The sequence below is a fragment of the Syngnathus floridae genome, chromosome 8 (genome assembly GCF_059516105.1).
Source record: "Syngnathus floridae isolate MCC-2025c chromosome 8, RoL_Sflo_1.0, whole genome shotgun sequence".
NCBI classification, from domain to species: domain Eukaryota; kingdom Metazoa; phylum Chordata; class Actinopteri; order Syngnathiformes; family Syngnathidae; genus Syngnathus; species Syngnathus floridae.
In genome coordinates this window covers 10,431,213-10,444,890 of record NC_142420.1, presented here as the reverse complement: position 1 = coordinate 10,444,890, position 13,678 = coordinate 10,431,213, and the positions used below count along the sequence as shown (strand labels likewise).

Here is a 13,678-nt window from a genome sequence, read left to right as displayed (position 1 = left end):
GCAACGCTGTCTGTCACTCACTCGTGAATCTTTGCGAACGAACCTGAAACTGGCGGTGTACCTAATAGAGTGTCCGAATGACGTCAGAGATCAAACAGCCAATCAGAAAGCGGGGGTGAGGGCGGGTGTGGCACTTTTCACTTTCACTTAAACTTTTTCCCTTAATGAAAAAGTGGCCTGTTATTGGTACACCTGAAAATGGCGGTGTACCTAATGGAGTGTCCGAATTACGTCACAGATCAAACAGCCAATCAGGATTGGGGTACTTTTAACTATCACTTAAGCTTTTTCCCTAATGAAGTGGCCTGTGATTAGGTACACCTCATGGACACTCCAATAGGTACACTACACGAGGTGAAAATAAATTAATAAATAAATAAGAAAGTGTAGCGAACGATTCGGGGAACGATTCTTTTGAACAAATCTTTTGAGTGAACCGATTCTAAAGATGCAGTTCACTCAAAAGAACTGGAATGCACATCACTATTTCCTCCTACTTTAGGAGAACTATCATAAAATGCATTCGACTGTGTTTCTTTTTTTTTTTTTGGAGGGGAGCCTATTTGGTGGCTCTGCCTGGCTGCATTTTATTTTTGTACACTGGAGCGTTAGATGGAGCGGTTGCTTGCGCGGCTCCTGCCGTCGTCCTCTCCTCCAGACAACGCTTTGTTTCACGCTTGAGCGGCGCGATCGTTACGAGCCTGCTGTCCCCAAATGCTTTGTGTACTTACATGCGGCATAGTAAAACTCTTGCTATTGGTTTATGTATTAAAAATATGTAAAATAGTCACTAAACTGTTTAGTCTTTGGTGCGTCATTTTCGGGTTTTGTACTTAATGTGGAGGAGTCTATTAAATCTATTAAATTAATGATCTACAATCGTCAATTAATCGGTTTGCTGAAGCTGGTAAAATAAAAGGAAGACGCATTCTGCTTTGTCTTGTGTCTCAGGAGGGCCCTGCTGAACACCAGACCGTGAAACCGTGTATCTGCTCCTGCACCAGTCTGCCCGATTTCTGTTTTATCAGCAGCAGCCCAGCAATCAACTCTCATTAAAGCAAAATGACTTGTTTATTGTTTATTTATATTTGGATTCCTGGTGTGTGTGTGTTTTTTACTAGCTGTCAATTTATGAGTTGCATTTGAACCACCTCCAAAGATTAAGAATGACAACTGCTTAACAGATGCTTTTTTTCTTTTTTTTTTCTTTTTTAATGTTCTGAGCTCCAGGGCCAACCATCAAACAAGTGATGATTACATTGAGCAAGAACACCTCCCGGCCTACGACTTGTAATTATGATGGCTTGCATTCCTAGACATCACCTCCTCTTATTGATTCCTTTAGCCTGACACATCCTGGCACGGAGATAAATAGTTACATATTCGGTAATTTAAAACACAATTGAGTCTTAAGGCCACAATATAAAAAAAAATGAAAACAGGCCTTGGTGAAAGGTTGAAATGCAGCAAAAGTCCACGTCGATCAGGATCTCTGAGCCTTGACAAAGTATCGTGCACTTTTTGCCGAAGTTTCAACTCCACCGAGACTAGCCAATAAATCTGAGCGAGCTTTTTAGAGCACAATTACAAAGTTCTGAGGTGTCAGCAAGCTGCTGCTGGGAGTCAGGCTTTATTCATTGGCTCGTTGAAAGAGAAGGTGTCAGCAGGTGAAGTACACCTCTCACTTGCTGCTTGAATGATGTGCTACACAAAAGAAAGGAATGAAAGAGTCAGACTACAATATGATCGACACTGAATTGAATTGAATCACACAATGAAAATGGCTGAATCACATTAAGACAATAGCACAAGTGGCAATGTATAAATATGAAGACTGTAAATGTAATTAACCTTAGTTTGAAACCTGTTGCATTTTGTTCAAGATGTCTGTCGTTGAGCAAAGAAAACAGATGTGGAGTAATAGTTGGTTCTTTATTTGCGAGATCTTGGGTTGCTTCACGGCTGTCAGTACAAGTGCACTTCAGCAGATGAGAACAACAACGTTAGACTCCAGATCAGAAGGTTTTATACTTTATAAGCAGGAATACGGAAGGGAAGAAAAGGGAGGGCAAAAGAAGGAAAAATATATCCTCATAAGAATGTCTTGTTATCTACTGAATGTTTTGTATCAATGTGTCATGACGTTAATGAGCTCTGCTTTATGTGTAATGGAAAAGTTACCAAACTGTGTGTGCCGTGTCTGTGCTCTGATGAAGCAACTGTGTTTGTATAAATTAATATAGAATTAATATAAAACATTTAGACATTGCTGTTGCTCCCTTTTCAAACCCCATTTCAAAACCCTAACCCTAGTTTGAAAGCCCACTTCAAAACCCTGACACTAGTTTTAAACCCTGCTTCAAAACCCTAACCCTAGTTTGAAACCCTACCCCCCAGAATAAGGCTAAAACCTTCGGCATTTACATCAGAGCCTGTCGATCAAAGATAGAGCCGCCTTGGAGGAGGTCACCCTCGTGGCGGAAGTGCCTAGTTCTAACCAACCAGGTACCACACACGTTGACGTGCAAATGAACGCAAGGCACACTCGTTCGAATCCACGCCAGTGACGCCACTGCGGGCTAAATCAGGAACATGGGGGGCTTGACAAGCGTGCAGGTTCCAGGGGGAGGAAGCGAAGGCTACCACGTCCTCAAAGTAAGTCACGAATTCAACAAGTGGAGCACATTCATGTCAACGACACGTGTTGCAGTGTCTGGACATTCACTATTATATTATGTTCATGAATGAGTCATTCGAGGAGAAATTATTTGAATTGCCTCCTGTTGTTTATCAAAGTTTTTATTCTTTCTGTTTGTAGCGTCGTGCCGCGTTCATGTACCCTCAGATAGGCGAGGTTCACGTCTATTGATGCCCATTAATTGGCGTTAGATTAAACCCCACGCGAGTGACGCCACCTGCCGCTATAACGCCACCATCATTTTTTCTTAAGAGTTTTTATTTATTTATTTTTATTTATTTTTGCACTGTAGTAAACACGACGGCGTTTGAAGGTGGAGTCAGTAAAGGCCTCTTTGGGAGCGCCCTGATTTAAAGTCGTTGTTTGACAAAATGCTTCCAGAATAACCGGTGTGGTGAGTGACTGAACAGAATGGGCGTCAAATTATTTTCTCATTTACTCCGCTTGAACGTGCAGCACTAATGTATTTATTGCACAAGTGATCTGCTTTCATCCCTTACATTTCAACTTTTCAAATGGGAAACTACTTATACTGTACACTTATACTGTATACTTATACTGTATCATTTTTTGGAATCTTTTTTTTTGTGTGAAAAATACAGCAGTGGCGATCTACTCTTTTTAAAATATATAGTTTTTATTATTTTTATTTGCATTAAAGTTATTTTTAATGCATATTAATATTATGTTGGGAAAGTTTCACATCCACAAATATACATATTCCTATGACGTTTTTAATAAATAGGTTTCACTGATTTATATTTTGTTGTCTTTATTTTCTTGTCAATTTTACTTATTTGATATATTTTACTGTCATATTTGAGTAATTTTGGGTTAAAGAAAACAATTTCTAAAATAGCTTAAATTGCCTTGGTTACATTACTCGTTCTGATGACCTTGGGCAGATTGTTGACATGGCAACACTAGAGCTGAAATGTAACAAGTGGACAAAAAACAAACATCAATAGCACTGCAGCCAAGAGAAAAGCTGAGAATAGACTAGAAATGAACTTATTAAATTTTATGGAACAATAATTAAAAATTAGGTTGCAAATGTCAATCAAACCACTGTCTCCCTTTTTTTTTTTTTTTTTTTGCAGGTTCAGAAAAATTCTCCCGGTTATTGTGCAGGACTGGAGCCATTTTTTGATTTCATCATCGCAATTTGTGACACTAGACTGGTAAGTTAAACCGGCGTGTGCAGCTCCAAATGGGTGTGGTGGCCATATCATACACGTATTGCATGTGCACTATGCGACAGAGCAGAGACAACGACGCCATCAAAGATATTCTGGAGAGGAACGTGGACAAACCTACCAAACTAGTGTTGTACAGTAGCAGGACGCTGGACGTGAGGGAGACAGATGTCATTCCCAGCAGCTTGTGGGGTGGCAGTGGGCTGCTGGGGATCAGCATCCGATTCTCCAACTTTGAAGGAGCTCGAGAAAATGTTTGGCATGTCTTGGTAGGTAGAAGTGAATTTTTTTTTTTTTTTTTTTTCGCTCTTGAGCATTTGTGAGATTTGTGGATGTCCAGGAAGTGGAGCCAAACTCTCCTGCAGCCCTGGCTGGCCTGAGACCTTATACTGACTACATTATAGGAGCTGAATCCTTCTTGGACAAGGTAGCCATTTTGATCCTAGTCAGGACACGGTTCGTGATGGCGATCGGCTGATCCTGCGTCTTCAATTCAAGCAGAATGACAATCTCTTCAAACTCATCCAAGCCTACGAAGGAACGCTGCTCAAGCTCTACGTCTACAACACGGACACAGTCGAGTGCCGAGACGTTTTTGTCAGACCAAATTGTAAATGGGGGGGAGCGGGCAGGTACGCCAGTCGCCATGGAAACCAACCTTTTCAATTTGGAGCGTGGCAGCTGATGTGAATGATGATCCAAAATTGTTTTGTCTTCAGTCTAGGCTGCGGGATCGGCTACGGTTACCTGCACAGGGTGCCCACCACGCCTACCAGCCAGAGCAAGCGTCTTCCTCCACCTGGTGACACATCGTCAGAGGTAACACAACAGTATGAAACGAGTTCTTGTCAGGTTTCCAAATATGATTTACTGAGATGAAATCATTTTGATCAGCAGGTTAGTCTCACTGCTGTTGTTGCAACCGTTCCGGACAATCCTGGTTCAGAAGAGAAAAACGTGTCTTTTAACCTTGTCGATATTCAAACAGGTACGACAGCAATCCTACTAAATAAGGGCTTCAAGTGGTTTTCTAGATACATCAACACATTTGACAAAGTGCAACAGTTTGGAAAATAGATTTCATAGTAGGGTTTTAAATTTAGATTGGGGTTCCAAACTAGGATTAAAAGTAGATAAGTAGGGGTTCAAAAAAGTGTCAGGTTTTCAAATTGAGGTGTTAGAATTTAAAAGTAGGGTTTCAAATAGTATTGGAATTTGAAAGTAGAGTTTTGAATTAGGGTTTCAAATTAGGATTTGGAACAAAAAGCAGAAAGGTGAATATAGTGAATTGAGCTTGACCTTGCATATTGTGCGTTTCCAGATCTTCTCCCTTCACCACAGTCAGTCACAGTCCCCGCATTCACTCAGTCTTCATTGGAACATTCTCCCCCAACCTCCTGCGCAAATGCCGCTGTCAGGCAGAATGAAGAATCTCCCTCTACTGTTGTCCAAATGATGAGTTCACCGAGCCAAACTCCATCATCGGTAATCAGCTCTGACTCAATAAATAACACAGTGCCTGCACACTCATCTTTGCACCTACAAGCTGTGTAAATGTCACATTGGTGCTTTCAGGTGTGAGTTGTGGATTTTCCCTGAAAACTGTTGTACTCGTTTTGGATTTTGTGTAAAAAATTGAAAAATAAATTTTCAAGATTAAACGATATCAATTCTTTGTTGTTGTAGTTCCCCTCAATACCACTAGAGGTCAGACTTTCAATGTATTGATGAGGGGAAATGAAGATACTTCATGTACTCAACATTGTTCACTTTGGGGGGGAAACAATTCCTTTCATTTATTATTCACTCTGAGTGGAACTATATGTACCCGAAGTAAAATACACAGCCCTTGAAAAAATAAGAGCAACAAAAGCAGCAAAATTAATCCACCCAAAAAGCCCTTTGGAGTGGACATTTTAACGCTTTGTACATGTTACTGCTGCAATTGGAAATTCAAAGACAAACTGTACAGAATAGACTCTTCCAAGTTATCTGTACTATTATTCCTGCATAGGATTTTATGCCACAAGTCTACATTTGGTTACTTTGTGCATGAAGCGGAAGTACTGAAAGCTCCCCCGGCCTACATGAAACTAGATGTCCCTCGAATGCTACGCGTTACATTCTCATGGCTAACAAAGTCAAATTAAAGCCTAAACGAATGGGAACGGAACCTGAAACCAAATCAACGGTAAACCTACTTGCCGACTGTCCTCCATAAAGTATATTCATTTTGAGCAGCTCAAACATTTTATCCTGGCACTGTTGTGACAGTTAACGCTTAACAGCGGGGTGCCCGCTCTCACGCTCTCTCCATTTGAGACATTTCAACAGCGTCCACTCACATTTTCTTCAAGGTACGGAGTCTGTTTCAGTGCTTTTGTCATCTCCTTAAAGCGGCTAATAAGCACGTGTCCTTTACTCAAAAAAAAAAAAAAAAAAAGCAAACATTCCTTTCCTGTCCTTCCATCCTTTAATCAAGCCAGTGGAGGCCCAGCAGGTGAAGTGCGGTCACCCCGCTCCTCGCTCGCTGGCCTCAGGTAGGCTCGCCATGCGCCTGGTCAGGCTGCGTCACAGTATCGGGCTGTCAGTATGAGATGATGCCGGAAGGGGCCGGTCCTGAGCCAGCAGCATTCATCTGAAGATTCCCGGAGGAGCTGGACCTCCGTATGTGCGGGAGCAGGTAGGGGTCACTCCCCATCTGGTGAACGCCGATCCGGTCCTCCTTCCTGTACGCCAGGCAGCGCCGTATAAAGGCCTGAAAAAGAGGCACATTTTAGTTAAAAAAAAAAAAAAAGCTTCAAATATTTCAACTTGAAGACAATTTGATGAGGCACAAAACAAACCTTAGCCTCATGACTGGAAACAGGCTTGACAGGGAACTGGACGTCGGTAGCTTTGAGTATGGTGTTCTCCTGAAGGATGTCCTGCTGTGACTGATTGTGGCCAAACGGCTGAAAACCGGGAACAATTTTTAGCCGTCGGGTGACATCAAAAAAAGAGCAATCAACTATTTTGCTCCTCACCTTCCTTCCATACAGACACTGGAAAAAGATGACACCCACGGACCACACATCCACCTTGTTGGAGATCTTTGGAGGCTCTTTACCAACCACAAAACATTCAGGAGGCAAGTACCTAACACGAGAATCAACCACAACAGATTTAGCACCTGAAAATGCTTTCTAATATGTCTCTTGTCTTCTCACCAGTATGTCCCAGCACCCTGGGATGTCAGGTCCATCCCATCCACACCGTAGTTGTCATCATCCATAATTTTGGACAAACCAAAATCGGTGATTTTAATTTCGCCACAGGCCGTCCCGTCCACTAACAAGATGTTACCTTGAGACACAAAAAGAGCGACAATATCAGCTATGTTGATTGTGATGACATCTTCTGACAAACAGAATAGGTGCTCCAAGGTCAAAAGAGAACATTAACCTGGCTTAAGGTCGTAATGGATGATGGGTGGTTTGATGTCATTCAGATATTTCAGCGCGTTGACTATCTGCATGACAATGGAGCGAGCCTCCTTCTCCGACATGAGCTTGTGCTGCTTCAAGTAGAAATCCAAGTCGTTGCCGTCGCAGTACTCCATAACAGTGCAAAACCTGTCAGACGAGACGGCGGCGGCGTAAAAGGTCAAGTCCGACCGCAAGCCTGAGCCCGCTTCGGAATTCACGAGGCGACTAACGTGTCTGTGTCCAGTGAGAAGTAGTCATAAAGTTTCACGATTCTGGGATGGTCCAGCTCCTTGTGTATTCTGTACTCTCGACACGCGTGCCTGCGGAGAGGAAACCGGCGCTTAAATATTTCAAAGTGACAGTGATGTGAAATTCAGTAAGAGCCTACATACTTGTGGTAGTTCTCCTTTTTCTCATCCCTCCAGTTTTTGTTGAGTTGGTGGATTTTTACAGCGGCGTATCGTTGTTCGATCAAGTCAAAAGCCTGCGTGACACAGGAGAAGCTGCAATTATATTTTTTAGTTTTTTATTTTTAATTTTTTATAGTTTATAGTTAATTTTTATAGTTTTGCGTCACAAACAGAATTTTCATCCATCAATTTGAATGACTTACCTTGTAAACTTCACTGAATCCCCCTCTCCCGAGAAGGTGCAAGAGCAGGTATCGTTCATTCAACGTTGGGTGATCTTTAAATCTGCGGATGGAATGAAAGCAAACATGGAGTGACAAATTCGGAACCTTTGCGACGTCAGTGTGAGATCAATGTGGCATCTACAATAGATTTTATTTCCACCCACACAGCCAAGTCATTTTTCCCACACTGTGTTTACATTGGTTTTTATACTGCCAGCTCGATCTGGTCCATAAATTGTGCTGGTTTTATTGCTGGTTCCCCAAATTCGGGCCATGTATGAACGCCAAGTTCCGTGGTGGCAAAGCAAAGGGAGATTGATTCTCACTCACTGTGAGCTGTCCTCATTATTTAATCTCTTCAGCTCCCGAATGTGAAGGTTGCGAACCCTCTCCAGACGCTCCAGCTCCGCCTGGATCTCGGCTTCCTCCTAGAAAAGATTCAAGTTGTCAAAAATATTAGAAACCTTTCCGATGCCGTGATCAACTATTATATCGTTCTTACGGACTGATTGACAAACCTTTTTAATGTGACCAAGTCGCAGCTTGAAGATCTCCTCCTGTTCGTGGTACTCAGCCAGCGTTAGCCTTTTGAAATACAAACAAGGGAGAATTTTTTATCTATTTTTTAATACAAATTCACTCAGCTATGGTATAATTCCTTTTCAAGGTGGGATTGAGGTTAGCTTGTAGTCTTTTCTACAACTGAAATAGGCATAGAATTGTATTTATTTATTTTCTACTTCTTCATTTTGAAGAATAGTTCACAGATTTCAGCTACACATGAAATAAAACAATTTTTCTATTAGGATCGTTTGATGCCATTTTTTTTTTCCCAGACAGATAACCAGGACCGATACTCAACTCGAATAGTTAGCAAGATACCACTAGTACTTATGTCGCATAATTTTAAACAAAAAACCTTTATATCCTAGTATAGAATTGAAATTACAAAAAAAATAATGGAACATTTCTATTTTGTAGTTGCTGATTGTGAAATGGCCACAAGAGACCCTAAACGGTCCTACTTACAGCTGAGGTAGGCTAGGTTTGAGGAAAGGGTCACTTTCGGCTCCATTCACTGCCTTGGTTTTGCGTTGCTTTGGCTCAGAGTTAGTGGCGGGTGCTTGTGAGTTGTTGGACAAAGGCGGTTTCCTCTTGGCCAGTAGTTTCCTCTGCCTCTCGATGTCCTCCCTTTGTTGATTTATCGACTCTTGCTGTCTGAAAAGGCCAATGGGGTTTTGTTAAATGCCAAACATTTTTAAAACAAGCCAAGCGGTTTGAGCAAATACTTGCAGCAAATGAAAAATAAATGATGAAGGGGGGACGTGCAATGTTTGAATAGTCTCTCACTTGACGAGGTTCTGGAAGGCGTAGCCGTCCGTCCACTGCTCGGTGAATGATGCGCCGTGTCTCACTGTGGTGAAATGGCCCAAACGCAGCCGATCCTGCATGCTTTTCTCTCGACAGGCCTGCTTCTCTTGATTGCTCTGTTGAGCCAGAACAAACAGAGGTTAGCAATTAGCCCTGCATTAAAAAAAAAAAAAAAAAAAAAACATGGACGTTACGATGTACCTTTTCTATAAGTAGTTTCTTGCTCATGGTGATGCATTTATTCAAGCGTTCCTTGTATTTTTCAAGTAACTTTTGTTGTTCGTCTATCTGTCTCCTGAGATCACAGTTGGCCTATAAAAGGAAGCAATTCAGTCATTACCCAGACAAATCAGTTTTGCCATTCAGTTTCTTTTTAGCAGAGCGTGTAAAGTTCTTTGGCTAAAATTCCGAAACATACCCGTAACAAATCATCTATTCTCCCCTCCTTCTTCTCAAGGTCGAGATTCTTCGTGCTTTCAAGGGCAGCCAGCTTCAACACTGTGAGATCAGTCTGGTTGGCAAAGGAACGAAAATGTGGAAACGATTAGACAAAAGTGGCTTAAAAAGAACTCCGAAATGGCGAGACGACCCAAAAAGAGTCCCTCACCTGCACAAATTTCGTCGCCAGTTGTTTTGGATGTGCCATGTGCTCACCAAAGAACAGACTGGGAGGTGAGGAGCTATTTTGTCTACCCTGGAACTAACGAGATAGTGTTTGTGTTGAGAAAAACAAAGTCCCAATGAAGCAGAGTGTGGGTGGATATTTTGGACCAAACTTACAGCAGTGCCCTGAGCGGAGTGCGAGTGAGAATTCTGAGGCGAACGAATCACTGGCGGGAGGCCTCTCACTGGGCTGGAGCCATTCCCTGCCTGGAACTTCAAGGGAAAAAAAATAGGACAGACTTTAAAAAAAAAAAAAAAAAAATGCCATTGGAGTAACAGATCTTTTTGTTTCACCGATGTGATTTTTTTCCTTTTGAAGCATCAAGAAATAAAATCGGGAGCAATTCCTTCAGGGGTTTGTTACAACAAAGATGGAAAACTTACATCAAAATAATCACTTATTTTGGGGCCCCGCGCAGTTGTCTTTCCTGTGGAGCGGAGAAATAATTTAAAGTGATATTAGCTGTATTTATTTTTACATATACAAGAGAGTAATAAAATGATCCTTGCCTTGGCTACTCTCCGACTGAACATCAGGTTTTCTTTTTCTGCCTCTGGGTGTTTCAGACTGCTTCTTCTCTGGAGTCTGAATAGAGAGATAAGATTTCATTTGGTGAAAAAAAAATATGACACAAACTCACTTGGAAACGCAACACAATGGGAGCCGCTTCGGCGTGATTTGTCTTTATAAAAAATTGACATTCAGTTCAGCAATTAAGATTATATTTCAGTTGACCCAAAACTCACCGAGTAAGCTGGTGAACCGCCTCTTTTCACATCTGAGCTCTGAAAATAAACAGAAAAATATTAGACCAAAAAAAAACAGAATTGTTTTATTCTCAAAGGTCAATTATCTGGCCTGGCATCTTTTTGACGTAACTGAGGTGGAATGATACCACCAGAATTCAGTAAATAAAATGCTTCAAATATACCTCTGATTCTTTGTCACTTGAAGATCCCAAGCTTCCAAAACTATGGTTTGAACATTCATTAGCGGTCAAACCCTAGAATGAAAAATGTCTTCAGTCAGATCACACACCAGCACAAATGATGCCGATTGTCTGATTCCATAAATCGAGGGCTCACTTTGGCTCCTCCACTTGTGCTCCCAGTGCTGCCACCGGTGCTGCCGCTGACCCCGCCCATGAAACGAGCCTCCAGCAGCTCCTGTCTGCGGGGGTCCAGGCTGTGCAGCTCCTCCATGGCGCCTGCAAACATTAGCGACAATTCACAGCACATCTGGGTTACCACCAGAGAATATCGTTCAATTGGAGCCCTAGAGGACACACAAGAGCAGACGACCGCAGGGTTGGAATAAAAGCAATAATCATACTTGCGCATCATCAAGTATACCTTTTGGTCATATTTGAACCGAATCACATTGCTAAGCACAAATGTCACGTGAGGACCAGGCCCAATATTTTGACAGTAAGTCAAGGATGAATAATTAATTGTTATTGCACGAGCTCCCAGGGCACCAGCATCTCTGCAGCCTCAGTGAACCTGCGCGATAATGATGCGACCATTTTGTATCTGCGCATGAGGCTGGACAGTCAGTGGCTTTGCAAGTAGAGGAAATATAAAACCAAATAATAGGAAGACAGAAAAGGATAGCGTACTAACTGATTACAACATCCACATACTACAGTGTTAAAACAAATGTATAATTGCTGCTTTCCAGATTTTTTTCCTGCAGCAGTGTACCACAATGTCAACAAACGAAAACAATTAGAAGGGTGGGGAACCAACAAATTTGGGGAAGGGACAATGCGACCGAGGTTGATAAATGTTACAACCAATACGGTTACGGTTTAGGTAAAAAACAATTAAAGACCAAGCCACCACATCTCTGTTGCTTTTTCAGTGAGACAATGGAAAGAGTCGAAAATAATTTGAACAAAGGAGGGAGGGTGCATATTGACTGCTACCAAGAAGATTTCTAAACAACTTGCTGACTCATTACTTTTTGCTGGCTACTACAGCTGTTGCAATAATTTACAACTGATACCACTGGTGATTGCTGCTGCTAAAGTCAATAAAAGTGCTCGGCTTTTCTCATGAAGGTGATTATCTTAACAGTTTAAATGACTGTTTATACGGCAAACATAACAATGCCATTTTTTACACGTTCTCCAAAACGTGGGTCTTCATTCTTCCATCCAGGTCAGCGTCCTGCATCTTTGAAATGTCTCCCTGGTTCAACACACTGATTCAAAGCTAGATAATGATATAGACATAAAATATGCCACACACCAGACCCCGAGAACCAGGATTGAAGACCCCTGCTCTAAAGGAAAAATGTGACAGGAATAAAACCCCGTTGCCTTTTGACCCAGTAAGTTTCCGACACATTAATACAAATAGCTATGTGTTTTTATAAAGGTTTGCCCCGAAGGCCTCTGTGTACGAGAATTATCTATTTTAAAGCCCCTGCTGGAACAAGTGGTTGAACCCTTAGAGCCATGCCTGTGAATGTCATTTTAACGCCATGCTGCTCAGCAGATTGACCACCTGTTTATGGCAGAGACACTTGAGAAAGTCCTAAAAAGCTCTGGCATTAATTAATGGCCCACTTCCAGCAAGTTCATTGCATTGGACGTGTAACTATGATACAACTTTGACTATTAGGTATTACTTTTTCTTTCAACACTGTAATCGCATTGAGAATCTCCCCCATTTGTGTCAACATTTACAGGAAAAGACAAGAGGGGTCCAAGAGAAGCAGGATGCAGAGGCCAAACGTGTTGACGTCAAACTTAAAATGGTGTCAATTAATGGCTTTGTAGCAGTGACATCCGAGTTAGCAAGTTACTCTTGGCTGCTTTGATAAGTCATGTTAGGCCAAAGTCATTTTTCATCTCAAGCATTAGCAGCATATTGCAGCTTGGTGCAAATAAGACGTCACGTTGTGACACGACAATCGCCACACAATGGTGGATGCCCACCTACATGCAAGCATGCCAACTACTGATCGAGACATCGGTAACTATCAGCAGACATTTGCTTTGTCCCCACCGTTGTTTCCCCCTTTTACCTTCATCGTTTACTTGAACATCTCGTGCAAAAGGTGCACGCTTAACATGGCTGCGTGCATCCAAAACAATCGCGACCTTTCCTACTTATAAATACTTGTCCACCATATGCGTGCAATTTTTTGAAAGATAATGAAAATCCGGAGCTCTGGAAAAGACGATGCTTTGATGTTGCTAGCTAGTAGCCCAAAAAGCCTCAATGGACTTTGGAGCCGACATTCTGCTAACATTCACGACTAAGCGTCCGTCGTCTCGCTTCAATTCCCTTCCCGTTCTGCCTCGCACAAAAAACAACACGCAGAGGGGTAACGCAGGTATTAATCTTCCCAATAATGTTCCAAAATACCTTCAAGGGCCTTCAGCAGCGCCGTGGTATGTTCCTGAAAACACGGTCAGTGTTGAGGACGTGGAGAGCTGGGACCAAAGATGGCGGCCCCTCCAAACTTCCACTACTTTGGACACTCATCAAGCTACTTTTCTCCCGTGGAGTTGACGCCCCAAGCCCGGTACATCGCCTCACCCGCCGGCGGTGGAATTTGCCACCGTAGAAAGGTGATAAAAAAAAGTTAGTGGAGGATAAAACCTCTTGATGCCTTAGTACGTGCGGTGTGTTAAGT

General features: G+C 42.2%; 2 protein-coding genes across 6 annotated transcripts; one reads left to right on the top strand and one right to left on the bottom strand.

The window, feature by feature from the left end:
- The first annotated feature begins 2,460 nt into the window (after positions 1-2,460).
- LOC148394509 (Golgi reassembly-stacking protein 2-like) lies at positions 2,461-5,569 on the top strand. Of its 5 annotated transcripts, XM_088383436.1 has the most exons (9): positions 2,461-2,655; positions 3,799-3,879; positions 3,960-4,163; positions 4,235-4,321; positions 4,393-4,526; positions 4,614-4,713; positions 4,789-4,882; positions 5,216-5,379; positions 5,470-5,569. In XM_088383436.1, exons 1-9 carry the CDS (start codon positions 2,593-2,595, stop codon positions 5,473-5,475), a joined length of 933 nt encoding a protein of 310 aa, XP_088239562.1. In that variant the 5' UTR covers positions 2,461-2,592; the 3' UTR covers positions 5,476-5,569. The 5 variants fall into 5 exon arrangements, with proteins under 5 accessions (XP_088239562.1, XP_088239558.1, XP_088239560.1 ...); XM_088383432.1 differs by having other exon boundaries at positions 5,216-5,569; XM_088383434.1 differs by having other exon boundaries at positions 2,462-2,655; positions 4,396-4,526; positions 5,216-5,569.
- Positions 5,570-5,656: 87 nt separating this feature from the next.
- tlk1a (tousled-like kinase 1a) lies at positions 5,657-13,643 on the bottom strand. Its single transcript, XM_088383411.1, has 22 exons — positions 13,408-13,643; positions 11,116-11,237; positions 10,962-11,033; positions 10,777-10,815; positions 10,540-10,615; positions 10,414-10,457; positions 10,147-10,242; positions 9,974-10,066; positions 9,785-9,877; positions 9,568-9,678; positions 9,346-9,482; positions 9,025-9,213; positions 8,514-8,580; positions 8,326-8,423; positions 7,975-8,056; positions 7,754-7,845; positions 7,592-7,681; positions 7,339-7,508; positions 7,104-7,239; positions 6,921-7,032; positions 6,741-6,848; positions 5,657-6,652 (listed from the first exon to the last, which is right to left on the bottom strand). The coding sequence occupies exons 2-22, from the start codon at positions 11,230-11,232 to the stop codon at positions 6,482-6,484; spliced, it is 2,193 nt and encodes a 730-aa protein (XP_088239537.1). The 5' UTR covers positions 11,233-11,237; positions 13,408-13,643; the 3' UTR covers positions 5,657-6,481.
- Between the last annotated feature and the right edge of the window lie 35 nt (positions 13,644-13,678).